The sequence below is a fragment of the Anopheles aquasalis genome, chromosome 3, assembly GCF_943734665.1.
Source record: "Anopheles aquasalis chromosome 3, idAnoAquaMG_Q_19, whole genome shotgun sequence".
Lineage (NCBI taxonomy): Eukaryota > Metazoa > Arthropoda > Insecta > Diptera > Culicidae > Anopheles > Anopheles aquasalis.
Genome location: NC_064878.1, coordinates 48,350,626 through 48,378,548, shown reverse-complemented (window position 1 = coordinate 48,378,548; position 27,923 = coordinate 48,350,626). Strand labels below are relative to the sequence as shown.

Sequence of the window (27,923 nt, the reverse complement as noted above, 5' to 3'; positions counted from 1 at the left end):
TCATACAATATCGTCTCGCCAATGACCCATTCCACCCAGCAGGACAGGAGAGAGTCTGCTGCTGCTGCTGCTGCTGCTGAATAGAACATTTTTGCTCATTAGCTGGCGTCGACCTCAGGGCAGACCGGGCCGGACCAACCAGATACCTGATTTCTGTCTAGCTGATGCTGATGTCACGATGCTAATTAAACATTGATGATGACTCGGGAACTTTAGCTCCGGCAAGTCGGGGCGGAACACCTTCCTTGTATAGCTGCCATTTACAACGCGCTGTCCATGAGCTGTGTAGAGGTGCGCGCCTGGCGAGGTTGCATTGCTTTGTGTGTGCCAGACCTACTGCGGGTGCGGGGTGTGCTCGGGAGTAGTTAATTAGGATACCACTTGGCGGATGCTTTCCGATGTTTATCTCGCTGAGGTTCAGCGGGAGGTCACCGTTGACAGTCCTATCGTATGGATCCGATTTTATAAATCATTCGGCAGTGTTTGGTGGGATTTCGCGCAATTCTTTTAGTACTTTACGGATGAATCACCACGAGAACAAAAAACCTTTTTTCGGTATTCTATTCCGTATGAATAGAGCGTTTCTCCGTAGCAATCAAAAGAACGCAAATTTCATGTTTTCCATTTCACATTCATTGTCGAAAATGTTAAACTTAGAATTCTTTACTACCAAAAAGGGAAACAGTATTACGAAGAACTTTGAACAAAAAGTGATCACATTATAGTGTATCAACCACAAATGCGTCAATATCTAATGCTCGTTGAATGTTGTGACTTTACTTTACCAGGTACACAGCATAAAGGAATATTTAAAACAGAACCGATCAAAAAGAATGTCATAAAAATGATCACAAATTCCCTATTAAGGCCAGCTCAGTGCACGTTGTGCACAGGAACATGTGTGTTAAAGAGTCATTTTTCAAAGAGAGTTTTTCAAATGAGTGTAAATCAACTAATCTCTTCACAGAAATGCAGAAATGGGTAGCATTGATCAGGTTTTACATAAAATCGGGTGAAAATTCGCACCAAACTGAACAGTACCGGGCTATTAGAAAATGAATGCTGCCACATACGTTCACCAGGGATCAGGGAATTGGATCATTGAAACTGATTATTCATGGAAATCCAGCACAACTAGCAGTTCGAACAAAAACCGAACAATCGCACTGCTCACTATTCTGAGAACAGAATTTGAAAGAGAATTGAATGCATGCTTCACTCTCCCTATGGCCCATGGATCTTCAATAGGATTAGAGGATTTGGGGAGAATGTGGCTAAAGGTTTCTCGTCCTAGTTTTCTCCTCTGCCCGCACCAAACCTCTTCTGGATTCATGCGAAATGGTGGACAATAGTGGCTTCCAGTAAATTCGCTTTCACGAATCTCTTTTTCTAGAAATGTTTAATCCTACCAGAAATTCGTATAAAAAGTTCCAAATGAGTGTACTAATCTCTGTGCAGCAAGGAGCTTATCATCGAGGGCTATTCAAAAGCATCGTTCACCTTTTGTGCCACCTCTTTATAGTCTTGCGTTTGTGAGAAGATTGAAGTTGACATGCAACATGATCAGGAAGGAATTTTTCATTCGCATTTTCAGTTCATTTCATGGAAAGAAAACTTGCAAAACGCCAAATGACCGTTAGTGCTAAGCCAGTCGACAGTTTACGCGTGCTAATGAGCTTTCGTTTAGTGTCGCAACAAGGGATTTAAGGGGATTCGTTTCATTACCACCGACATCACCCTCCAATGGCCCATTTCAGGCCGATGACCACCGGACAGACTCGAAACGAAGGGAACGGAACGAAGGGCAGCGAATCTCGTATACGTACAGTTAATGCCGAGCTTGCGGGCCACCAGCTCGGCCAGATCCTTGCAGTAGCCCTCGAAGCGCTCGTTCGTCTCGAGCGTTTCGCCCGGTTCCGGCTGGCGCAGCATAATGTACGGTTCCTCGATGATCGTCGTCACGATGTACGTCTTGTTGCGCTCGTAGTGCGTGTCCGTCTTGAGCCGGGTGTACTTGGCGACGACCGGTGCCAGCCCGCCCTCGTCCGACCATTCCGCCACCTTCACCATCGCACTGTTCACCGTCATCTCGACCACGTGCAGCGTGTAGTTCTGGCGCTTACCGTCCTCGCTGAACCGCACGTCGCCGGTCAGACCGGATATCTCCACCTGGCCACCGTCGTCGTCGTCGTCGTCGTGTCCGCAGCCGGAATGGTCCGTCATAAAATCACGACGCACACCATTTTTCGGGGGCCAGCACGAGCCGGGGGTTTAATGTTTTATGTTGTTTTGGGCGAATCGCCAACATCGACATCGTTCCATACGGTGGAAATTGAATGGAAAGTGCGAGGAAGAGAGAAAAAAAAGAGAGAAAAAGAGACACGAAATGGGTGTTAGTGTGTCTGTGTGCATGAGGCATTACCAGGTAAAAAGGAAAACATTGCCAATGATCTCCTGGCTGGGAGAGGTCAATGCTGGAGCATAAAAAGAAGGCGCCCAGGCACACCGCCATAATAATGGCATCGCGTGGCATCATAAATCGCGCGGAGCATCGCCGTTTGCGCGTTTTTCGGGCGCAAAAACTTTCGAAGCGATTTATCACGGACACAGGGAAGGAGGTGCGGGGGTGAGGGGGTCTTACCTTGCGCAGGTAGCGTGAAATTTTATCGCCATGCTCCCACGGGGTGACCCAGCCCTTGGAGGTGTTGCAGTCGAGCGTGCGGGTCCCATTGGTCGGCAGATTGAACGGTTGGCCCCGGTTGCGCATCGTGTACGCCCGGAACTGGTCCGGTTTCTTGCGCATGATCTTGGCGAACGCTTCGACCAGCACGAACACCGCATCGTACATGAGGGCGGCCTGGGCCGAGATCAGCTCCTTGCCAGCGCCCTGCGATGTCGTCGGATCGAGCCGCTTCCACCCGTCGAGAAACTCTTTCACGTACTTTTTGCTCGTGTCCACGATCCGAAAGCCGGTGATGTTGATGGCCCCGTACTCGATTACCTCACTTTCCCACCGATCATCCATCACCTGCCGAGTGGAGAGATGTTTTAGTGAAAGTTTCGAAAGAAAAGAAAAACCTGTTAGTAATTGATCAACAGTAGTAGCATCTAAAGTAACGAAGAAACACATCCATTGCACTCCTTTTACCCTCCTATTGAGCCAGTGGCTTGTTGCTTCAGTTTATGTTTTCCAATTTTCCATTCTCTCTCTCTCAAAAACCAACCATCATTACACTCCGGATGGTCATCCGAATATCAATCACCAATCGACGAAGCTACGATCGATCCATCGAAAGAAAATCACGGTCGACTATCGATCGTCGGTAATATTACTCTTCACTGGCCTCATATCACTTGTACTCTGCACACACCAAAAAAAAAAACAGGTTCACATAAAGATCCGAACCGCCAACAAAATCTTCAAGAAAGGACGACGAGCGATGGTGGCCATCACCGTTCCGTTCCGCGTTCCGTTCCGCGTTCCAGGAAGGTTCGAGGTCGCGGCTGATCGAAATCATAGTTATTGCATCCATAGTACCACCACCCCCTGTGCTGTCATCCACTTTTCTCGGTGTCTCCCTCACCGTCTCTCTCCAGCACTCTAGTCTGTGCAACGTCGCCATTGCGTCGGATGCCTCAGTATATGTGAGTGTGCACGAGTACCGGGGTCTGTTATGTATGGGCTTGAGATAATAGATAAAGCAAACTTCGGATGTGACTTGCTAAATGTGAAGCATCCGCTCGAGCCACGAGCCCAATCGCTGCTGTGCCATGCCATGCCATGGTTCCAAATGGCTTCCATCTCGACACGCTGAACTGAATCGCTGGACCCAGTGCGATGCGTCCTGCGGCAAAGTGTCAGCTTCAGTAGCACCACCACCAACAGCAGCAGCAGCGGCAGCAGTGTAGGCATCGTTACTGGCGACGGTTACACCAGCACAAGAAGCAGCACCAGCACGAGTCTATTTATGTTAAATCATATCTATTGACTGGTGGCAACCGGAACCCAGAGCCCGTAGCTTCATTCCAGCTCGATTCTATTGAGTTTCAGTTGTAACAGGAGGCTAGTGGGAGGGGGGGAGGGGTGCACGGTGGTGCACGTGGGTTGCTGCCGGTGCGGAGATGGTTGAAATACGATATTCCAATCACTTCACGACCATCTCACACGAGAAAACACGAGATCGAACCGTGGCGTGGTACCGTCCGCTTCTCCTCCGCCAACTCGTTCCACCGGTCACGTCCTTTCTCCGAGTGTCACTCGCTCCCTGGCTCGCTCGAATGGTGTGGCACCATTTTCGGTATCGACAAAAATAAGGGATGTTCCAGTTGGGAGGGTGAGCGCGCGGTCCGTAAAAGTTAGATAAGATGGTAAAGTGATAAATGGAATCAGCATACAAGATAAACGGTACATGATCAAGCGGTACACCCGCGACTGGAGTCCGCTCCTCACCCAGAAATGCTTCACGGGAACGGAGGATCCCTCTACCGAAGGTCGTTACTAATGGTCGTTTCGGTAACGGTTTACAACGACGACGACGACGACGACGACGACGACGACGACGACGACGACGGCGACGAGGTGAAGCGTTTGGTGTTATGTTTTCGGAGTACCCTTGGTCGAACCCTTGGGTCGATCTGTATCGATGTCTCGATGGCCCTGGTATCTCTGAGAGAGGACCTGAGGAACCGGAACCGGGCCAGAAACAAATGCAGCCACGCAGCGAGGCATACCGAAAGGGATGCCAAGTCGCCCGAATTTCCCGGGAAGTGGTTTTCCATCCCTTCGCATCGCAGTGCGGATTGATTGGTTCGCTACCGGAAAGGGCAAACCGGAAGGGGTGGCCAAATGGAGGAAAGGGGGATGAAACCTTTTTTGTATTTTGATTTTCGAAGCGGAAACGAACCAGGACTACCCGGCGGTCGGCCGGAAGGGATCCACCAGGTAGCGAAATTTAATCTCTCGAATGTACCTCTCTCTACCGATGAGAGGGAAGGTATTGCTGGTGGTAAAGGACGACCACACGCAATCGATCGATCGATCGATCGATCGGTTCGTATTGCTGGTCGGTCGGTTGAACGAGGCGCAGCCTTCAGCGAGCGTTCGCGGAATCGTTTCAATCACTCCGAGGACCGGGGGGGCGGGGAGATCCGGCAGCACCGGAAACTGAGGCGAAATGTGCCCACCCATTATCGTGAGAAACAATGTTTGACCTTTATCTCTTTTTATCAGTGGCAGGTGAAATGTTTCGGCGAATTTGTGCGTTTGATTTGCGCGAACGCAACAATACAGATTGTAGACAGAGCTGTCGTTTTTAATGTCAATTAGGCCTCGTAGCATTGGTTGGAGTGGTTGATAGGAGCTATTTAAATGCCGTTGGCGTGCTGGCACCAATTCTAATTGTAACAGAAGAGAAGCGGAAAACTCCACCACTAGTTGAGCAATGGTTGAAGTTTGTCAAAAAAAAAGATAATGATATATTGATTTAGAGTTAAGGCAGGGGCCTCAAACTCGTAGTAACAAGCGGACTGCAGCCGGGCCATTGCACCACATAATTTGTAGGTGTATGGCTTTATTAAATTTGCTTTTTCTCACCAAAAGCCCAACCAGTGCCGGTGTTCGTGGCCAGAGAGGTAAAGACATTTTCCATAACTGGTCGCATCGTCGGGTCAAATAAATGAAATGAATAAGTTAGCTCCGTTGCACAAAAAACCGATAATGGAGGCGCCAGGTAATCGGCAAAAAACCGGAGTTTGTAATCGAAATTTAAATATCTAAATCACCCAGGGATCCCAAACTCCATTGAGTGGTGAATATTTAATTGTTGAAAAAATGATTCTTCATTCAGTTTTTTTTCTCTGAATCACCAATCATCAATTACAATCATATGCATAGATTAAAAAAAATTACATCGAACATACAATCAATGACCAAACTTAGCACACATATACACCGTGTACGTGACCGTGGGCCAACTTAAAATAATTCGGCATTTCGATTCAATGCACTGCTTCGGCACACGTGACACGTTACGGCATGTGAGGCACCGCATGCAGGTGATGCAGGTTGTGAATTTTTTCTAGCTAATTGATATGCTTATTCGTCTGATGGAATTTCTTTGATGTTTTACAACATATTTATGCTTCTTTGTGAACAAACTGCCTACACAAGCGTTCCTGTTAGTTCATTCTTGTGTTTTTATAAAGAGTTTGACTATTTCTTTTTCAACAAAATCGATTCATTTCGGCGACAACAATAAAGTCATTTCCATCGCGTTTTTTTACAGTTGCGGTTCCATCATTGATTTATTGTCACTCAATTCCGATGGATTTTGGAAGCTCTGTGTGAGCCATATATTGCTGTTGAAAATAATTAACCAAACCAAACTAATCGAAGAAGTTTGGTAACTGGTAGCGCCCGATAAGACTCCTACCGATGCAGCACGCAGTCTGAATCTAGCATCAATCGATTAGTGCAGTGCAGTGTCGCCCACAAGATTCGTTTCTGCATGCAGCGCAACAAATGACCACAAAACGCCCAAGGCCCGTGTGTCACGTTTGTGATAACACGCTGGTGCATACACGCTACATTACCCCCCAGAAAACACCCCCGGTCACCAGCGATTCAGCAGAGCGTTTCGGCTTCAGTGAGCAAACCCCGTCGGCCCCGGTACCTTTGTTGTTGATGTTGTTGGTGCACTGTTGCAAACGCTCATTTTGCCTGTTAATTACACTCTCTGCACCTAACTTCCGCCCCACTTACGGATGCACAACCCCTTTACACCACTGGTCCACGGTTACACGGACGAAATCTAGGCTTTAATGTGGTTTCCTCGTTCGCTTCTGGGCCTCATTCCAGTGCCGGGGCGTGCGCGTGTGTTGTACAGCGGTTACTTTCAATTTGCTCAATTTTGTCGAGCGTAACATGCTGGGTTGTCAGGGATGTCTGGCCAGCAGACGGTGATGTTGATGATGATGATGACGATGCTTGCGAAGGAAGGCGTAGCGCAAACAGAGCTCTCTCTCTCTCCCTGGAGTGCTCTGGAACCCCCGGCTAGCCACAGAGTGCTCCCTTGTTCGGCGCATTTCGTGGCACTCCCAAGAAGCATCGAGCCTATTGTGCTTCATTGCCCGTTTTGCAATGTCGGATCGGTGCTGCTAGCGTACCGTTTCATGCTTTCGGTTCTCGGTTTCTCTTCACCGAAGGGACCGAAAGCACACCGAAGCGTAAATGTTATTTCAAGCGACAAAACGCATTTCTTCCATTCAGCCAATCGCTGCCACCGTCATCGTTGGTTCTTGTGGTTAAAGCAGCGCCCCGGTACCGGTACCAGGATCTGGGTTCTGGGAATGTGTGCCTGTCGGTCGGCCGGTGCTGTTTGCCGAAAGTAAGGAGCGTTTGTTTGCCTAGAACCAATTCTTGCCGGGCTCGGTCGTCGTCGTCGTTCGTTGGGTGGTATGTTATGTATGAAGCAATTAGCAGCATTCCGGGCCACCCGGACAGTTCGGCTCGGGAGCCGGTGCTCAAAACAGGCAGTCCACCGAACGGTTATACCGGCCGGCCGGCCGGTCGGTCGCTTGGCTCCAAGCACCGTCCTGGCAGAAGTAACAGCAGCCTGGGCCTCCCATTGCCGTCGTCGTCATCCATTTGAGTGATGGTCCTGCTGCGGCTTGTTAGCCATCGGGATTCGTTAGCAGCAGCAGCAGCAGCAGCCCGAAGCTCAAGGTAACAAACGATCCAAGCAGCTGTTGCGTGGAGAGGACTGGCTTTCTCCGCTGCCCTTTCCCTCCTCGCCATTTTGCCGTTTGCGGTCGACCTACCATCAACATCTTGGCCACAACAACAACGGTACCAGATGGTTTGGACCGCTCCTGATCCCGAACGGTTCCTGCTGATCCCGTTCCAAACCCCAATTCCCGAATGATTGAGAGGCTGACGTGGCCGTTCCGTCGCCATCGCCTTCGCCTTCGCCTTCGTCGTTGCTGTCGTCATTGTGGTCTTGTCCACCTGTCGCAATGTGTGTGCGCGCGCGTGCGAATGTTGCTGAATTGACCGCATCATCATCATCATCATCGTGCTCGCTCGCTGTGCCAAGGTATGCGGTGCGTTTGCTGTTGCGGTTAAGCAGATTGCACAGACGGTGCCACCAGACTTGACGTTGTGCCGTGTCATTGTGACCCCTCTCGGCACGCAACGGCAACGGCCACGTGTGCTCCAGTCATCGATTCATTTCTTTAACTCAAAACTCGCCATCATTGAGAGCTAGCAGCAGAGCTAGAAGTCACTTCGTGGAAGTTCAACAAAGAAACTACTGGCATTAAAGGACCGATCCTGGTGGTTCTAGCCCTCTGGGGCCTTTACATTCCCTCGTTACATCGACAGCACATTCATTGCTTCGAATGTTTTGCTCTGACCATATGCAAACGATCTGTGTGCGCAAATATGTCCCACATTCTTGCGTTTAGAAAGGAACTGACAGTCGGTCGGTTGCATCTTCCCCGTTCCCCGTGCGCTGCAACCGAGACAAACTCATCGTGACCTCGTTTCTGCAACGGGAGGATGAGTTGCTGGCATCTTCCACTGCACGCTCGAGATAGCACAGGCATCCGAGAGCATCAAACCGTAAAGCAAGTCAACTTGTTTACTCAACTCGCAGCCACTCGCTCGATGCACTCGAAGCACGATTGCTTTACATTCGGACTTGTGCCAGGAGTGTGTGCGCTGTAAATTTATTACTTCCTCACGGGAGCTCTTTCGCTTTAATTTCCTTTTCAAAGTCGCACCCCCCCCCCCCCCCCCCCCCCCAGGAATGGAACATTACAACCACAGCAAACGAAAAAAAGAAAATAAGCAGCAGAGGACGCAGAACAAAACAGCTTAGGACAGGGAGCAGAGGATTACCGGGTGCTAATGCAGCAGAGAAATTAAAAGTAATTTGCTAATGAACCAATGAAGCCTAAGCCCAAAGGCGGAGTTATGCCCAAGCATTATATTCCCATCTTGCGGTTGGCTGCCCGCAAAAGCATCCCCGCTCTTCATCTCATCGTATTCATTCCGAGTGAAATGGTTATGAATGAAACGGGGGGGGGGGGGGGGGGGGACCAGCTCCGCGTCGAATGCCGGACCGCATTCGGACCGTCCCTTTGTGTTCTCGGTTATCTTTAGCTGACCGAACACGAGCGGGTTAACGAAACACCCTGGCCCAGCCCACCCAGCCAGCCTTTAGAAACGTGGCAAGGGTTGAAAGGGGGTTAGTTCGTCGAAGAAGAGGGGATGACGGGGTGTGGATTAGTAACGCGTGTTACGCGTGCTTACTACCATCGTCTAGGATGGTTACGATGGCCATCCCTAGATCCATCACGCATTCCTGTTGGATCCTCTCCAAGGGGTTGGGGAGGTTCCATCCCTTAAAGGGGGATGCTTCTAACGCTGGGCTGGAGTTGCGGTTAAGCCTGCCATGCCAGTGTACTAGCCGTGTGTCGCCGTAAATTATGATACGCTCTAATTGAAATATTAAATATGAACCACCCTCCACCCCCACCGGGTGGTGTTGCGGGGGGCTTGATGATGCTTCTGGTGACATCCTCCAGAGAACAGACACCAGAGAGAGAGAGAGAGAGAGAGAGAGAGAGAGAGAGAGAGAGAGAGAGAGAGAGAGAGAGAGAGCGTCCAGTGCACGTTCGAGGTGTTGTCTCAAGTTTTAATGAACAAAAGTAGGACAACGTGTACTTGAAGGGGCTTGTGTCCACCGGATGCCCCGGTGTGAGCACCGGATGATGATTACAGCGTACCGCTAGTCGGCTACAGTGTGTTCCTGATTGCATCGTTTGTAGCTGTAGTAGGGCAGTAGCAACCAGCCAGCCAGCCAGCCAGCCAGGGAGTGTCCTCTTGTATCATGGGGCTGCTCCGGGACTGCACGCTCCCACCTGGACGGTGAAAGCGTATGCTTCGTCAGCTTTGTGCCTGTCCCTGTGTCGGTCCTAAGCTGTCCAGCTGTGTGGTAGCGCCTCGGCTCGGAATAAATCACGAAGCGAGCAGCCGCCCGTGCGATGCCCGTTGAGCCGGATACTTTGAAGAGGTTTCATGTAACACACTCTCGGGATGCAAGGCGATCCCAACAACACAAGCACCTTAGGTCCTTGAGTAGTGGCATCGTCTGACAAACAGCAATTAGCAACGGGACCTTCATCGTGGCACTCTATCCGGGGTGTTTCCACCGAAGCACCTTAATGAATGTGTGCATTATTGCTGCAACATTGTGCTTGAGCTGGGCGTGAGTTTGTACCTTTCAAGAACGAGTTGTGGGTATCGTTGCACCGGGTACTGTTGTTCTCTCCAATACGATCTAATCCGATGGTGGCTCGAGCGTTGTGCGTGATCCGAATGACATTCAAATATATAGGAACTGGCCGGACCGGTTGGTGGAGGACCTCCTGGGAGATTGACGTAACAATACGAGACACCCGGACACTGATAACGATAACATACACAATCAGGGAAAGGAGCCCACCCGGCGGTGAAGACGCTGGCCACAAAAGCTCGACGAAAGCCACCGCCTCCAATCAAAGTCGACATCCTGCGGTCGATGGACTTTGTGATTGTGCCAAGTCACCCGGTTGGGCGGCTGGTGGGCCTCTGGCCACTGGCCGAAGCGGGTGTTTAGACGATTTAGCTAATCACACACCACACACATACACCCTGCTTGGTAGCGTTTGATTGGCATCCTCATTGGCTGGTATCGCCCTCGCCCGGAATCGCTTAATGGAGGAACCGACAGCTTCTGGTGTCGCAACAAGACATCCGGGGGGGCCGTGAAAGCATTTTCGCAGCACCAACTCCACCCTCGACCGTATGTGTGCCACCGAATGGGGTTCGTAATTTCATGCAATGTTAAGCAGCCGGCAGCCGGTAGTCGCCACGATCCACAAGACGCAGCCACTTGCTTCTGGAGCTCCCAAAACCACACATCCCGGCGATGGCTTAAAGGAAGGCCATGACCGGCCCGATGTTGGTGCTGGTGCTGCTGATACGTATCGCTGTAAGGCTGTATACATACTATCAGTGACGTCATCCAGCGACGTGAAAAGCGGTGGCGAGGTGGGCAAGGCGCATTAAATTTGATTTTGATGGCTTTCAGGGGATGCATTCACTCGCTCGCTCGTTTCGCTCACTTCGCTCACTATCACCGGTCCGGAGCCCTTGTCAGCACCCCCCCCCCCCTAACCACCGGTCACAACTTCCGATGATCGTTAGAGGGGTGTTAGACGCTGCGCTGAAGCGCTCGAGCGTTCCCATCTAACGCGCTTTCCGGGTCGCCTGCTGGGCTCTTAAGTGGAAAAGCATAAAACCAGTAAAACTAGTTTTACGGCCCTCTCTGTGTGTGGGTGTTTGTAGCTGGAGGTACTGGAAGTAGCGAAGGTCCCAGATTGCCACTAGTGGCCGTCAACGGCAGCGGGAGCACAACAGCAAATCTGAAGCACAATTGCTTCTGTGAACGAAACGGCCAGAGCCGTGTACTGGTGTATCCTGGGGGTTGCCTCTCACCCCAAAAAACTCACTTACAAGACGATTTCAACCACGGACCAGGATTCGAGATTAGGTTAATAGTATTGCTCAACTGCTTCTTCCCTATTTCGGTGGTCCGGGTGAACTAATCACTGTGTGCTGTTCCGTTGCGTTGCGCTCATTATTAATCCCACATAAGACTCCAGGGTGAGAATCCCGTTTTTTGGGGAGCAAATCCTGCCAACCGCGCAAACGGCTTTTGACAATATTGGAACGCCATTATGGAGAGGAGCGTCTGCTCCATTTGTGCTGCTGCTGCGCTGGCACCATTCGTATGCTAATCTGTCCCGTCTCAGTCCGTATCGAGTGAAGGACCTTCTGCAACCCCTTTTGGAAAGGATGCTAAAAGAAAACATGCGCCTCCATTATCCCATCCCCAGGAAGTGAGGTAGAAAATGGAGGAAAACGAAATCAATGAACAAAACGAAGAAAAAAAAAACGAGCTTACCAGGCCACTCAGCAGATAGTGGTAGGTGCGCTTGCCGAGCGTGATGTCCCGGACGTGGCTGACCACGATGTCCTTCGCCAGCTCGGTGCTGCAGTCGAGCACGATGTGCTTCCGGGACCAGCGGTTCAGCTCCTCGATGGTGCGCAGAAACTCGATCGCGTCGCTCACGTTCGCTATCCGCTTGACCGTCTCGACGTGGAACGTTTCGTTGCCGGGCCGCAGCCCCTGGTAGATTTGCTGCAACCGTAGCAGGCCTGCAAAGAGAGGTGAGCGAGCGAGAAAGAGAATGAATAAGGTCCCCCAAGGCTACGGTAGGCCGTGTCGGAGGCCTGAAAGTAGGTCTTAAGGTGATGCTAATTGACAAGTGTAAAAGGTAAAAGTGTCCTCTCCAGGGGACTCTCCGGAACAAGGGGAAAAAACACGGAGCGTCAGCAAGTGAGCAATGGCCTACGGAGGGGGGAGGGCTTAGCCTCGTCGTCGTCGTCGTCGTCGTCGTCGCCGTCGTTCCGTCTCGAAGGGTGACAAATGAAAATTGGCATACAGACACACGTACGTACACACCGAGCATAAATTGTATTGAGTCAAAAGGAAAAAGGCGAGTGCCTTTGGCTTTGGAACCAAAGCACCTCGACCCACGGAGGCGGGGGCCACCGGAAACAGGACATTCCAACCCGCTCTCCAGCTCCAGCGTTCGTTAGTGTTTTGTCTGTCGTTCGCTTCCGGCGCTTCAGGAACTGGGAAAAAGGAATAAAATGGAATCCGTGCGATGGCGTGTGGCTCTTGGGAGCCCCGGGAATGGCTTAACTCGTCGGAGATCCCCCCCCCCCCCGTGTGAGCACCAATTGTTGTAAATGGAATGGTCTGGCTGCCAGCTACAGCAGCAGCACCAGCAGCAGCATGGGATTGTCGGCGCATCGACGACACCTTGGGGAAACCGCTTCGAGACTCGACGGACACCACGCTGAGCCAGGCTGCCAAGGCGGTGCTTTTGATTCCACTATTATCGCCGAAGCTATTAAGACACGAGCGGGCGAGCGAGCGAGCACCGAGCGCGACGTTAACTAGGACGTCAGAGAGGGGCATGAAAGCATAGTGGATGACTGTTGCTGGCCAGGGCCATGGAACTCTCTGGAGAAGAGATCGAGAAACAGCGAAACGGGAACAAAAAGGAAATGGTTCCGGATACTCGTGCTAGAGAAGGCCGCGCGTGTGGATGCCAGGATCTGTCGGCCCAGATCGTGGTGGTTCCTGGAGGAACTTTTCCCGTTTTCGCTTGCAGGCGTTCCGAAAGGAACTTTTCCTTCGCGACAACGGATGGCACTTGGGAAACGATGTGAGCAACCGAGAGAAAGAAAGAGAAGAGTAGAGAGAATATTTTTGTAGAAAAGAGAACAGAATAGAGTGAGCAAAAGAGAGAGAGGGAGAGGAAGGGAGATTAAACCATCCTTTCTCGCCGGCACGGCGTAGCCGATCGGAAGACACCCCAAGGTGGGCCCCAAAGGCGCAATGATAAAGAATGTTCAGCTTCACGCGTCGCTGGGCACCGTGTCCTTCGTCCTCGTCGTCGTCGTCGTCGTCATGGTGGTCGTGCACCGGGTTGGCGCGGAAGTAACACACAAACATCCATACGTAATATTAGTGCATGACAAAATGAAATAAATTAAATTAAATTGAATTAAAAGTTGCCCCACCGGGCGCCGCAATGGTTTGGGAAGCGAAACGGAGCGCCAATGAATGTGTTTGTGTGCTGGAACCGGGAAATGATGCCAGTTCCGCCTGGTACGCTGGTTGGCTCGCTCGCTGCGGCTGCGGTTCTGATAATGGGTTTTTCGGGAGAAGTGAATGAAAATTTGTTGAATCTCGCCGGCAACGTGGCGGCGACGCCGACGACGACGAGGACGACGATGGTGCTGCGGTCGCCACGTGGGCTGCGCGTCCTGTTAATGTCTTCGCGTGTGCCCGGAAAAAGCTTTAATCCGCACTCGTCGTGCGCCATGCACACGGCGACCATGACGCGGCGACAAATGGGGATGGTAATGAGCGAGATTACCCGTTCGAAATGGGGCTTTAAACCTTTTGTTGGTGGTGGTGGTGGTGGTGGTGGGCTTTGGTAGAACATGTGTCTTGTGTGCGATGGTACGACGAGTGAACGAGGCGGCTGGCTTTAATCAAATCATGCTTCAGTTACGAATGGGACGGGAGCAGCTTTTGAAATTGTGCCGCAATGAAGCGGCACAGCTTAGGATGGAATTGGAAACCGTGGCCGTGGCATTGATTCCCGTGGGATTTGCGCCGCGTAATTGGGGATTGGGAGCGAATGGCTGCTTGAAGTAGTATTCCGATTACTATTTACGTTCCATTTAGAGTTGCGCTTATATTAAATGAGACATTTTGCATGATTCCTTTTTATCGCTGCGCGTTGTACTTGCAAGGAATGTTAAACAATGGAGGAGTATTTGCCACAATTTGTATAATGATGCCATATCAAACGTTCCGTGGACATATTCTCGACATGCGTGGTGCCAGTGTTCGTGGCCAATGAGGTAAAGGCAATTCCTAAGCTGTTCGCCGCGCCGGGAAAATGAAATAATGTAGCTCCGTTGCAAAAACCCGCTGATGGAGGCGCCAGGTACCCGGTGAAATTGTATACTTTCAGCGGTTTATAATTGTAATTTAAATACCTTTTGGATCTCAAGTTATTAACTCCATATTCACATATTCTTTTATTCGTTTATTTACTGTAAAATACTAGGAACTAATTAACACCCCTGCTAATATAGTGCAATCAACAGTGCATTATATTTAAATCGATATTCCACGAACCGGTAATCAGAAAAGCGCTCGAGCGGTGATTAGTACTGCTGTTCCGGAATGAAATTCAGCTAACCATTTGGATTCTTTTTCCACCCTACAAACAGTTAATTGAAATCTACTCTCCTGCTCATTCCAAACAATAGCACCAGCGAATCAATGGAATACATGTTTCCTCCTTCCCTCCACTCCATTGCGATCCACATTCCACCACCGGAGCAGAGTATCCCAGAAAAAAATGGATTCTCATTGATCCTGGCGGATGAATCGAAAGCGGTACGTAACCGTGGTTTGCTGTTGGCATTTGAACGCAAAAGGACGCGTAATCAAACGCCAATCACGCTCGCTGCCATCTGCCGTGCACTTCACTTCGAACGCAGACGCGCACCGTGGTGGCGGCCGGGGGGTTCGTGCGTAAGCGGCGCTAATTATTTCTTTGACAAGGGTTTCGACCGTTCACCGAGAAATGCCAGAGCACCAGAGCCGCAGTGACGTCGGCCGTGGGGTCAGAGAAAAAATCTGAATCCACGCAAAACCTCTCTCCCAACGGTTTGAACGGTTCCCAACGGTTTAAAGCGCACGAAAGAAAAAGGGAATTTCGGGAACGGGCTGCCAAAGGTAAACAACTACGATTTCAAATATCAATCACGGCGCTCGTAGGTATTCGGCCGCGCCGGGTTTCTTTTAAGCGAACCAGGAGCGCTCGCTCGCTTGCGCGCCCCCTCCCCCAAAATACCCTTCTCGCGCGGTGTAATTAAGACTAAATTGATTGAATCGGGACCGGGATCACGCCGCTAGTGGTGCTCGGCGCGGCACTGTGGAAAATGACGCCACTTCCGGGAAGAGTTTTCTCAATATTTTCTTTTTTCCCATTTTTTTTTGAGGGACGATAAGGACGAGCTGCAAAGGCGTTAAGCAAACATCTTCCAGCTCCACCGTGCGTTGGCTTGGGATGACGAAGTTTTCGGTTTTTGGTAAATTAAAGGAGAGTCGCGCTAAGTAAGCTCGGAAGGGAAAACTTTGCCATTTCCTTAGCCAGTGACCTTCCTTCGGCGTTCGGCTCATCAATATCTTCTCCGTGTTGGTTTTTTTGTTTGTTTTTCGTCTGCTTTATCGCATGTTTTGAAAGCAGCGCGCCATCGCACCGATATTATGATTGATGAGTTTTCCTGGCGCGGGAACGGATCCAAAGGCAAGGTTGAAATGAGAAGATCACATTTTTTTCTTTTAATTATGAAGCTCCACTGCGTCGTGTCTTTGATGCACGAGGAGCAGAAGAGACGATGAAAGTGGTGGGAAATTAAATTGCGTACGGCCAATGTCCACATAGCTGAGAAACCGGAAGTTCAAGCGTTACGGGGAGTCACTGGTATGCCTCGAGATAGCGGCGGCCAAAGTTCAAAGTTATAACCATACGACCATCAGATGATTTGGAACAGATTCTAAAGCGACGCATTAAGCGTCCACAATAGCAGATCATTTGGAGTTCCAAAATCCAGCGAGAAATGGCATTTTACTCGTATGCCTTTTGCCTTTTTTGTCTTTTCATTGTCATAAAAAATCTCTGCACATTTTTTTGATCTGAAACGAAAGTTTACTATCTCACAATGCATCGCAATCACCTTCTCGAGATAAAAGGCACAAAAAAGAGATGAACTGCAACTCACTCATCAGTTAATCTGGTCCTTATGCGAGTGCTTTCCATACAGTTCAGAACAGAACAGAAACGACACTGTAAGTGATCGCTTTAACGCTCAACTTCATCGGATAAGCTCCATCGAGAGCTCACCGGTCGTCCTTGCTTCACTTCCAGCAACATTACTTGCAGCAAAGGACAACATTGTCTTTGTGACATTCGATACCACTCGCAGTAGGCACCCACACAAAGCGCTTCCGTTTATATCGAACGGATTCAAATATCAAGCATGAAGTGGCGAGAAACACGCACAGTGACTGGACCGAGGGCGTCGGCACGCAAATCCTCACTGGCTGGCCTAAAACTATCATTCAGGATCATTCGGACTGCAGACGGACCTCTTTTCCCGTTCCTTCGTTTGAAATGCTGCTCTCGCTCTCTCTCCAGGATGACGGTTGTTCTTTCCGGCAACAAAATGCGGTTTTTGCGTGGCCTAATCCGGCTTTTTCAGCTTTGGCACTTCGTTTAACACCTCGGTCGCAACTGTCACAGTCGTTGTCGTTGCTGCTGCTGCTGTTGCATGTGTGCTGCACTGTGTAGCTGTGAGCGCTCGCGACCACCATCCGCGGTACGATCGGCGGTAGCAACATCAACAGTATCATCACCACCATCCTCTCACCTTCCTCACCCTTCCACTTCCAAGTGTGCTGCGGTGAAAAGAGATACAGGAATGTTATCAAACTGAGCGAGCATCCTGTACAACCATCGTGTCTGCGCCGTCCGTGCACCGCACACAAAGTAACATCGAGAGTTGTGAGAGTTGAAGGGCACAAGAAAAGAAAGGGAGCGAGAGAATAAGGGAGGGATGGGGGCGCAAACTTTTGCTCGCAAATTCTCCGCCATTCGAGTGTCGGTGCCCGCTGGCTAGCTCGATGGCTGCTGCTGCTCCTGCTGCTGCTCATGCTCCAAGGATCAGTAACACGCCAAGGGACACAGAAACCTCCCTCCCATGAATAGAGGGGTTGGTACGGGAGAGGGTGGTACGGGAGGGTGTGACAGGATTTAGGTCAGCGAAAAATAACGGATGAATGCGGCTGAGAGCTTATTTATTCGCTCGAACGACACTCACATACTAATTACATCATCGCCGCCGCCGCCGCCGCCACCACCGCCGGAAGGCACCATTGAGGGTAGAGAAGGGAGTTACGGGATACAGAGGACACCGTGTCCCTTTTGCGGGATTGGTCCTTTGTGAGCGAACCGAACCTGGAGCCCTGCAAGCACCTCGGGAGCACCTCACATTTCTCGTTCCGGTCCGGTTTCGGTCTCGGTCTTATCGGTGGTGCTGGGAAAGCGTCGTCCATCTCGGACCCTCCGGAACGATCTATCTCGGTTCTCGGTCCCGCCCCGCCCCCTCCCCTTTCTCTCGACTTCACTCCGCACTATGTATTACCCTCTCCACTCGGTCGGTTGGTCGGTCGGAATGCACTTGATAGCTTGCGTTCTGCGCTGCACACAATGCGCTGTTCTTTTCATCCCTGGCGCCGATCCCTGGTACTCCCGTCTGCCTGTCTGCCTGCCTGCTAGCATCCTGGACATTATCTCTCCTGTTGGGGGGAGGGGCGGGGACAACACACAATCACATGCACAAAGGCAAACACACCTTGAACGGTGTGATGATATGATGAGTTTCGGTGGCACTGCTGCTGCTGGTGCTGCTGTTGGTGGTGTTGGCGACGTTGGCGCTGCAACCAGGAACCGGAGATTATGTTGAGACAAACGCTCGGCTCTAGACCACCCCGCGGGGGGAGGGGGGAAAGGACAGTGCCAGGGGAGGGTACTGAGAGCTTAGAACATTGGCACGAAACCTAATGCGCTGCTCTCACTGTGTTTCTAATGCTACCGAGGTCCCGAGGACACACTCGGAGCGACCACCACCGTTGTATGTCGTTGGTGGTGCTGCCCGATTCGCAACACCACAAGCTGCCCGAGGGGGTTGGGCAGGCGCGCAACACGGTACACGGCAAACCCACAAACCACAGCAACCAGCCGGAGCACCAGCTTTGGGAGTGAGAAAACCCTCGAGCAACATTGTTGTGTATCGGAAAAGAGAGAGAGAGCGAGAGCGTGTAATATTCTTGAGCAGATTGTTTGGCCTGTAACCCAAAAGGGGGCCCACAGGGAGGGAGTGAGGGAGAGCGTAGGCGAGCATTAGGTATTTATGTTAAACCTTAATGCCCTCCACCAGGCTCGCCAGTCCAGGCGCAGGGCCAGGCTAGGGCATTTTTGGGCCATAAATCAAGGATGCGCTGGTACGCCGGTAGCCTGGACCGACCACCAGCACCGGAGTAAGTCTCTGCCATCGCTTTCTCTATGCTGGCTTTGCTTCGCTAGATTATGATGATGCCGGGAGCTGCTTGGTAGTCTAGGTAGAAAGCAAAAAAAAAAAGTTATCCCCTAGAACATACTAGTGAGGGGAAAGAGAGTGAGGGAGATGGACGAGCATGTCGTTAGCGAGCATGATCACGAGTTCCCCGGGAAATGCCTAACGCCCCACCGACAGGCGGGCAACACAAACGCCTACGGTGCACGACGGGTTTGAATTTCTCGCGAAACGTTCCAATGACCGGTCGGCACACGGTTTAAAGACCGAGCATTACAGCATAAATGGCCAAGCGCGCCCGACGTATGCTCTGCCCGGTGCCCAGGATTCCCGTCCGTCTGTCGCTCAAGCAGCTGTCTTACTCAGCATTTCATGCGGAGGATAGGAGGAGGACGGTGATGGTTCGACTGGTCGCTAATGCGCTGACGCTCTAATACCTTTTTAACAACTGCATTCCACCACATTACCGCTTGAATGGCACAAATGAGGGTTGGTGGAGGGGAGCAAAATGAATTATCATGGCTCTGGTTGGCTCTGTGGATGATTCCACACAGCAGCAGCAGCAGCAGCAGCACCACGAAAGCTGTTCGCCACATAATGGCCACTCTGTCTGTTTTGTGTTGGCAGAGAGCTACGGACCGTGTGTCCCCCGTGTCGAAAGTGGAGCGAAATCGATTCGTTAATCTGATATAGCGCAATCCCCGCTACGAACAGGCCATCAGGATGATCCCCCGTGCTGTAATCCATATCGTCCAATCTCTTCACCTTCATCTCCGTGGCTAACGGTAACGGTGGTCCCCGGAACTGACACAGTGGGACATTGAAGTGGATGGCCAATGGTTATAAATATCTGAAAGCTTTGTTTCTGTTTTTTGATGGTACTTTTTTTTTAGATTAGAGGCAGAGGTAGCATCAAATATTTATGAAAGGTGATCCTTCATGAGTACAAATGACTTGGTGTGTGACACGGAATGGCTCGAAGTAACACTAATACTAGCAAAGAATTTCGCTTAACAAATAAAGTCCTTCTACGTAATCTTATCGCTGATGTTTTCTGCAACATTCTGGAACTCTAAAATCCATCTAGAAGCCGTAAAAGATCCCTAAAACAATTCGTCTAGGACTGTTCTGTTCTGTTGAACTGTGGAAACAAAAATGTTTCAAAAGCATAAACACATAATTTAAACACCAGCAGCACGATTCGCGGAATCAAATCGATACAATTAATCCTGCCTTCGATTTGACTTTCAACCGAAACCAAACCCCGGACAGCTGCTTTTGACCACCGAACCGTCCCAAAGTGCCACCACGCCGGCGGTGGCGAACCTGATGATGTTTACGATTCGCCCAACTCGGCCAAAAAGTAGATCCTGGCCTGGCCTGGCCTGGCCTTGCCTCGGATCCCTTTTTCCTACTTAACGATTTGTTTGGCGGACAACTTTGGGCTCTCCGTCCGGCCACGGCTCACCATCGCCCGCCATCATCCTGTAATATCGTTCCCGCCATCGACGGGTGGGAAGCGAGGGCGTAAAAGGATACCATCCCTTGCCACCCTTGTCCTCTCTCCGGCTCCCCGAAGACAGGGCCTTCGTGCTTTGGATTCCCACGAACGGACAGATTATTGCGAAATCGTTGGCGAGAAAGAAAATGTCAACAGAAATTCAACAACCTCGCAGCCGTTTCCCTCAGGCTGGCTGGCTGACTGGCTGGACGGTCTGCGAGCCATCTCGGAGCTTCTGAGCTTCTGGAGAATCTTAATGCTTCCGGAGATTCCGGTAGCAAATCGCATATGGATCGAATGACTCGCGTGCCCGTGACTACGGCCGTTCGCACGCTCGCTTTTCCGGGCGCGGTGGAAATTCGACCATGGTGCCTTGGGTGTTGTTTGATGATGGAGCGTTGGTAAGCGTGATACACGAGACACGAAGCGGAGTATGCCCGAGGAAGCCGCTAGACAGCGTAATCCTGCGACCATTTTGCCTGCTGGCCATCGAGGGTGCCAGGAGTGCCAGGAAGTGTTTCCACGTACCACTAGTTCCTGTCGTTCTAGCGACTAATGAGTATTTTCTGACGGAAGAACATCTCTCGCACACCTTTTCCGTAGAACTGAGTCCCGATCTATGATTCTTGACTATAGTCAACAGTGGACTATCCGTTCTGCAACTCATGCTCAACACACCAGAGGATGGTTCCACGCACTGGTGACGCCTCAGTAGCGGTGCTTAATTAAGTTACAAGTTGAGTTTCATTAACGCGCTTGCCTGTCTCCTTTTGCACCGTGAGTGCTTCGCTTCCGCTTCTTCTTCTAATCACTTAGTGACGTTCTCGAAATATTTCAAGCGCCACGTTCCACCTCCCTGACCTCAGCTCAGCTCAACTCAGGCCCCACATAAAAGGCACAGACCAGAGGAAGAGAGAGAGAGAGAGAGAGAGAGAGAGAGAGAGAGAGAGAGAGCGATGATTGAGTGATGGATGTCGTGAAGGAGTCAACCACTTTTCTAAAAATTTCCCCAAACCGGCACCGGAGCGGTCCAACGAACGGGTGAAACTTTCTTGATGAAAACGTTTCCTCGCAGTAAAAGGCAAAAGGCACCGCCAACTGGGCCTCGTGTGCCCGGTTGAGAATAATGAAATTCTTTCTCGTCCTTCTGATGTCACTCGTGGCTGTAGCTGCCTGCCTTTTTGGTGGACAGCTAATGGAGTTGGCTTTCTGCGAAGGAAACCATCGGATAGTGCGCCACGGTTGGTCTTGTGTAGTTGGCTACCCGGAGCAGCGTGATCGTGTAATTAAAAATGCCTTATGCCCATCATGGGCCCTGTTGGTAGATCAACAACAGAAAAGGTATTTAATAGTCAATCGGTGATTTCATTTCCCGATTCGAACAAAGCAAAGCAATTACGGGACGATAGTGCTGTATTGGGATGGAATTTGGGAAATTGAAAGGCAATTAATTTGTGATTTCGTTTTGCTTTGATCAACTTGAGCATTTGATGTGCAAGGGCATTCTAGGAGTAGTTCGTCATCTCAAAGTGGAACGACGGAGTAATTGATAGAACACATTCGGCCAATGCGTTTCATAAACATTTCATAGAGCAGATTCTAGGATGGTTAAGGGGAGTATTCTTGTCATTCTGGGTTCTGGAGAGTCTTTATGATTCTGCAAAAGCTCTACAAAAGTTAGTTTCAAGTCTAAACATTTGATCAGTTCACATTTGTTTGCAAATTTCAACTGACTAAAGCGAATCTTTTGTAGTTTCCGTTCTTCTCTGCGGTGACTGCATAAAGAATACAGCAAGCAATGCAGTCTGTCCAAAAACCATAAGCGCACAGCCATCATACTCCCATCAAGTGTCACTGTCGGCTCGGCTCGGTGGTGTCATAAAGTGAAGTTTACTCAGATTACATCGCGCCTTTAGAGAACATTTACACCCCAGAAGGAGCGCGCGAGAGAGCCACGTTTTCTGGTACTTCTTTCGTCCTCCGAATCCCTTTGGCCTCGCCCAACAGTAAGCGACCCTTAACCGTCACTTCATACAGCGCTTGATTTACCGAAACTCAACCAAACAACTGGCATAAAGAGAGAGTCAAGGGTAGCACTGTGGAGCATAAAACACGTGACACGTCCGAATGTGGCACAACAGCCGGACGATGACTGTTGCGATGACTCAAAACTATTCGCCTGCACTCTTCAGAAGCTTCAGCTGAAGAAGCTGTTCGTTTGCGGAGCCAAAGCTGATGTTATGACAGCTTCTTCTGGGCGAAAAAAAAAACCACTCACCCCTCCCCCGAATCTGCTGCCTCTGCTGAGCAAACACAATTGCAACGATCGACAATGCGACGACACACACAGGCACGTGCCCACACATAGACTCCTCCGAAATCACTTCAACGCCCATTTTGACATCTCTTCCGGTACGGGAGGGTGCTCGCTGGGCCCACCAGACCGCAGCCCTGGATCGTAAAGTAAACAGCGTGCGCCCTCCGGCGGAAGAACACCACGGGTACCGCGGGAAGAAGTCACCGCCAAAAAAAAGGGGGCCAGGTCGCCCCGGATAGCGAAATCGATTTTGTGGGGCTGAGAAGTGAACTTCTCTCTTCGGGTTTCGCTCTAGGTCGTATGTGTGTTGTCAACGGTTGTGGGTGTGGTGCAGAGCAGCAGCAGCAAGCAAGCAGCCCTTAGAAAGCTTCTTCAGCGGCAAATTGAAGAAAGTTATCTGTCTTGAGCAAATAATACGGGCTCTCGATGCTTTCCCGTTTTGGCCCTATCCTCTATGCTGTGCTCTACGCTCGCTTTATTTTCGTGTTTTCTTTTATTTCTTTTTCTTACTTTTTGCTGTTTGGATTCCGGGGGTAGAGCAACAGCAGCAGCAGCAGCGCACCACCAGCACCATCGCCGCATGTTGTTTTTTTACGCTCCATCGTACGTTCCATTTGCCGGTGTTTTTTTTTTGTGGACCGTTTTTCTTTTTGCTTCTGGATGCGGATTGATGTGACAGCAGGCATGCGGGCAGCGGTATAGCGCAGGTTCCATGTTTCCCAGCATCGGATATAGTCGCAGCGGCTACACGGTAGTAGCATCGCTCCAGGACGATGATGGTTGGTTGATTTGGTTGCTTTGATTCTATTGGTGGCGCTTGGTTTGGTTGATACCAGAGCGCGACCAGCTCTCAGCTGTCATCTCAGTAGTCGGAACACCCAGGACGACAAAAGGCACAACCGGTCGGGCCCTCAGAGATTCATGTTCCGGTGCTGTTTTTGCAGCCATGGTCCATTCGATTCCCCTGTGTCCGCTCGAGCGCTATTGTGTGTCCGTGTCCTGTGGGTATGCTGTGTAGAGCAACATAATGTGTTGGCTTCCCTTTTTGGGGGGCTCTAACCGGCCGGCCAGGCTGGCATGACAGGTACTCAAGTACAACCAATGTTTGCGTCCACTCGACAAGCATTATTAAGACGTTGTCCTATCCTAGGCTGCCTTGCTGGTGGCCGTTCATTGTGCAATTGGTTTTTGGTTTCGGTTTGATTGTGCTGCGGTGGATTGTGCGCCCTTTGAAGCAACGACGAGGCACGTTAGTACGCAGCAACCGTACTCGGACCTAAGCACAATATGCTGCCCCCGAGGGCCGGAAATTCCATCTCGTCCTTTATTGTACAAAATGAGCGTTGGTGCTTTAAACCTGGCTCATCATCCTGCACCAGGATGTCGTCGCCAGCCATGAGCCAATCTTCTTTGCGGCCTTAAATGGCCAACGAGCAATTTGTGCCCGACAATTCACGAGCTCAAAGGAATGTAACCTAACCACACACAGAAACACAGACACAGAGACACACAACATGGAGTTTGGTGTGTAATCCTTTACCAGGTCGTGCCCGTTGGCCGTACAAGGTGGTACATCAAACATGCCGTCTCATCGTCGTCCGTCCCCTGCTCTCCATAGACCACGCATAGTTGGCATTCATCGACACGTAATCTTGGTTGGCCCGCCCTGGTGCTTGTCGACAGATTTTTGTCATGCGACTGTTGCATGTCCTTAAACGAGGACGACGCCATTGACAGTGATTCATCCAAGGGAATCCTAACCTGTACATCGCGTCGCTCTTGAAAGCTTAAACAAAAATACGCAGATTCCATTCCACCAACAACCAACAGCCGTCCCAAAATGGCCATCATGCAATAAAGGAAAGAAGAGCAAGCAAAGGCGACGGACTCTCGTCCCTAGGCGATGGTGCAGGCGATGGCGCTGTCACCGCATCAGGATGCGGTTTGGCCCTCTGGGAGGCTTCAGGCCCGAGTGCTGCTGAGGCTGCCTGAGTTTAATCATCTCCGCTCGTCCCGTTCCGTTCCGTTCCATGCTGTGGTGAACGTGGAACGTGGACGAACTTTTACAACATCCCTTGGCCACCTGCTGCCAACGATATCCATCTGGCCAGTTCGGTCTAGCATACACCAAAACAGCAGCACCAGCCGCTTCTCACCAAGCACAACTTTGCCACCACGCGGTTTCGTCCAGGTGAAATGTCACAAACGTAGCGAGCGGTCTAAAATGGCGATCTGTCTCGACCAGCACTGCAGAACCTGTGGAGTAAAGGAACTGACACAAAGAAACCAACACGCGTCTCTATGGTTCACAAAATACTGGCCTCGATTTATTCAAAAGATCGAGCTTATATACTAAATCCTAATCCTACTTTGTTGCTTTCACTAATTCTAAACTTTCCCCCAACTCTCACTCTCTGTTTCTCCCAATCAGCCGATGCGGTAGAGCTTCCATCTGTTAATCCAACCTTAGAACCTATTGTTTGTCAGGTTCCGGGAAACTTGTCAATTCCACCCGACCGTGGAGATATTACCATAAACTCGCGTTCTTCTCTTAACGACGCATGCTTTGATCAGACTCTTAACGACGCATTCTTTCATCGGCGACACATGTGAAATTTCGAACCTAAACTCACTTTCACTGTTTATTCTAATGGAAAGGGTTCTTTTCGGCTGTGGCCGAACTCGTGTGCAGCAGTACTTGCTCGTTGTCACTTTGATATTTCGTAGGCATCGAAATGTCGCGTTCGGATGTTACTTTCTTGTTGAAACCGATATGTCACGATTTATGTTTACAATGTGGTGGACACACCTTGACAAATCCGATTGAGATGACGGTTTTGGTTCTTGGGCTTCTTGTCGCTTCGGTTGAAGAAAGGGCTGCTCTGGGTCGCTGGTTTGTGATCATTGCGGCTTTCTCTTGATGCTTTTACATGCGATTATTCTAGGATGTACGTTTACGTTTGGCCTGTAAACATGACCGAGAATTGTGTGTAGATAACGCGTCATAAACTTGGACTGCATTTGAACGATTTCCGTGGAGCGACCGAATATTGGGCTGAGCTGGGGAAGACGGAGAGTGAGGTCGCTTCATGCCCCCCCACTTACTGGAGCTTGAAGGTCGACTTAAAGAGGCGATCTTTAAGCTGGTTAGTTTTTCGGCTTAAGGTTGGTAATTACCTAATCTATTTTCCATCAATTTTTTTTTTTGATTAATTTAATTCTCACTGTTATGCTATCATCCAACATTGCCTTTTTCCTAGTGTCTTCTTGAAATGGGACCGGTTATGATGCATGTGCATTCATGGTCTGCATCCGACAAATCTCAACATCTAGTTTTTCTTTCTACCTTCATTCGTTCTATTCATTGATTTCACTTTGTTTCCTTTTTCGTTGATCTACCGTTTCTCTTTTTCTCTAAAATTCATTTTCTTTCTCTTCCATACATGTGTTCATTTTTTTGTTTACTTTAGGGCTTCTCTACCTTTCAAAATATTCATTCTCGTTACGTTCGTTTTCATTCATTTTATCGTTTCTTTCCTATTCCTCCTTTTTACGAGCTTGGGACTTGAACCCAAATGTTGGTCATGCGTTTTGCTCTTTTCTTTTCTCTCTCTCGTTCTCCTTTGAATCAAATTTTATCATTCATTTCACATAGATATGCTATTTTCCAATTCTTTTTTTTTTCAATGCTTCATTTTTTTCTTTCTGTTATGTATGTAGAACATGTAATATTTCTCTTGAACCTCTTTCTGCTTACTAACGGTACTGGGAATTGAACCCCGTCTAAGAGCTCTTTTGGCTCAAAGAATCCTAGGGATGTGGCGAAGCTAGCACCCACAAGGCCACACCCATTTCTGAAGCAGTCTCTATGTTTCTTTTCATTCTCATTCTTAAAGTTTCACTTTCTTTAATTTCGTCATTTCACTCTTCCTGTTTCGCTTTCTTCGTTTCATTATCTTAATCCCTTTTTTAATTTATCTTTATCTGAAATTGACAACTTTTGTTGCTCGTTGTTTCATTTATTTATAAGTACGAATTCTACGCTGCTATCTATTGACCTTTCGTTGTAAAAATGGGGAAGTCAAGAATATTTTATCACGAATTTTAATGAAGGCAAATCTTGAGCTCTTAATTTTGACCTTCATTTATATTCTTGCTTTGCCCATTTTTATTCCATCCAACATACAATCGACTCAATCCATTCCTTAATTCTGCATTAATTATTTCGAAATTGTTCTACCCCATCCTAATTGTATAAACGTTTTTTGCCAAGTATTATAAAAATCCTTTTGTTTAAGTTTAAAATTCGAGTTCATTCTTTTCTGTGTAAATTTTTCCGGTATTGTAAATTTTCTGATAGTTGCTTTATAAAATAAAATAATTCTTTGTTTACCATATTTTAACATCCCTGGTCCTGAAAAGTTCCTTCACAACCCTTCTGTAATGTTCGTTTGGGAAGCATTGGTATAATGCACTACCCGACGGTTCTTTGTCGTAAATCCGTTTGCCAACATTATCTCTCTTTTCATAAGAATTGCTTTTGCCAATAAACCTATCATTTTTTCTTTCCGTTCGTTTAATTCCTCGATTACATTTCTTTTTCTTATAGATTTGTTCCTTTGCGGTCTCTGTGATCGTTAATTCTTTCCCATTATTATCTTCAGAACATTCGAATTTTTTTATCTCTTCTGCTTCCTGGCTGATTATGAATCGATTTTTTTCGTCTAATATTTCGTTTAACTGCTTTACTTCAGAAGACATTTCGCATAAACCGTTTGATAAAACCTCAATTTTCATATTTGCGTCATTTAAATCTTGATTTAAAATCTCTAAGTGTTCCCTAAGTCTGGCATTTTCCTCTAGCACCTTTAAATTATGTGCCTCTAATATTTTCTGCTTTTCTAGTGCTTCCTTCAATTCTTCAATTGCCTGATTCTTCTCTTCTCCCAATTGTTTGCTCGTTGATTTCAATTCTTCATTTTGCTCACGCAATTTCAATAACGAATTTTGGGTATCCTTCAACTTTTCCTTTAAATTATTCAATTCAATATCTTTTTTCATACTTTCCTCTTTTACTATTTCAAGTTCGTCTTCAAGATCATCAACCTGTTCTATCAACGAGAATTTTTCCCTTAATACTTCGGCCTTCTCAGATAATATTTGTTGTAAAGACTCTTGGGAAGCATTTTTCCGCATACTTCTTATATCTGCTTTTAAATCATGAATCTCTTCTTCCAATAAATGGATTTTACATTTTTCCTTTA

At 49.1% G+C, this 27,923-nt stretch overlaps 1 protein-coding gene across 1 annotated transcript in view; it reads right to left on the bottom strand.

Moving 5' to 3' along the window:
* The window catches only part of LOC126577144 (glutamate receptor 1-like), a 76,925-nt gene that overhangs the window by 8,457 nt on the left and 40,545 nt on the right, over positions 1–27,923 (bottom strand). Inside the window, exons 5-7 of the mRNA XM_050238571.1 lie at positions 12,012–12,265; positions 2,642–3,028; positions 1,827–2,169 (exon numbers count right to left, since the gene is read on the bottom strand). Coding sequence (XP_050094528.1) covers positions 1,827–2,169; positions 2,642–3,028; positions 12,012–12,265 — 984 coding nt within the window. The remainder of the gene's footprint in view (positions 1–1,826; positions 2,170–2,641; positions 3,029–12,011; positions 12,266–27,923) is intronic.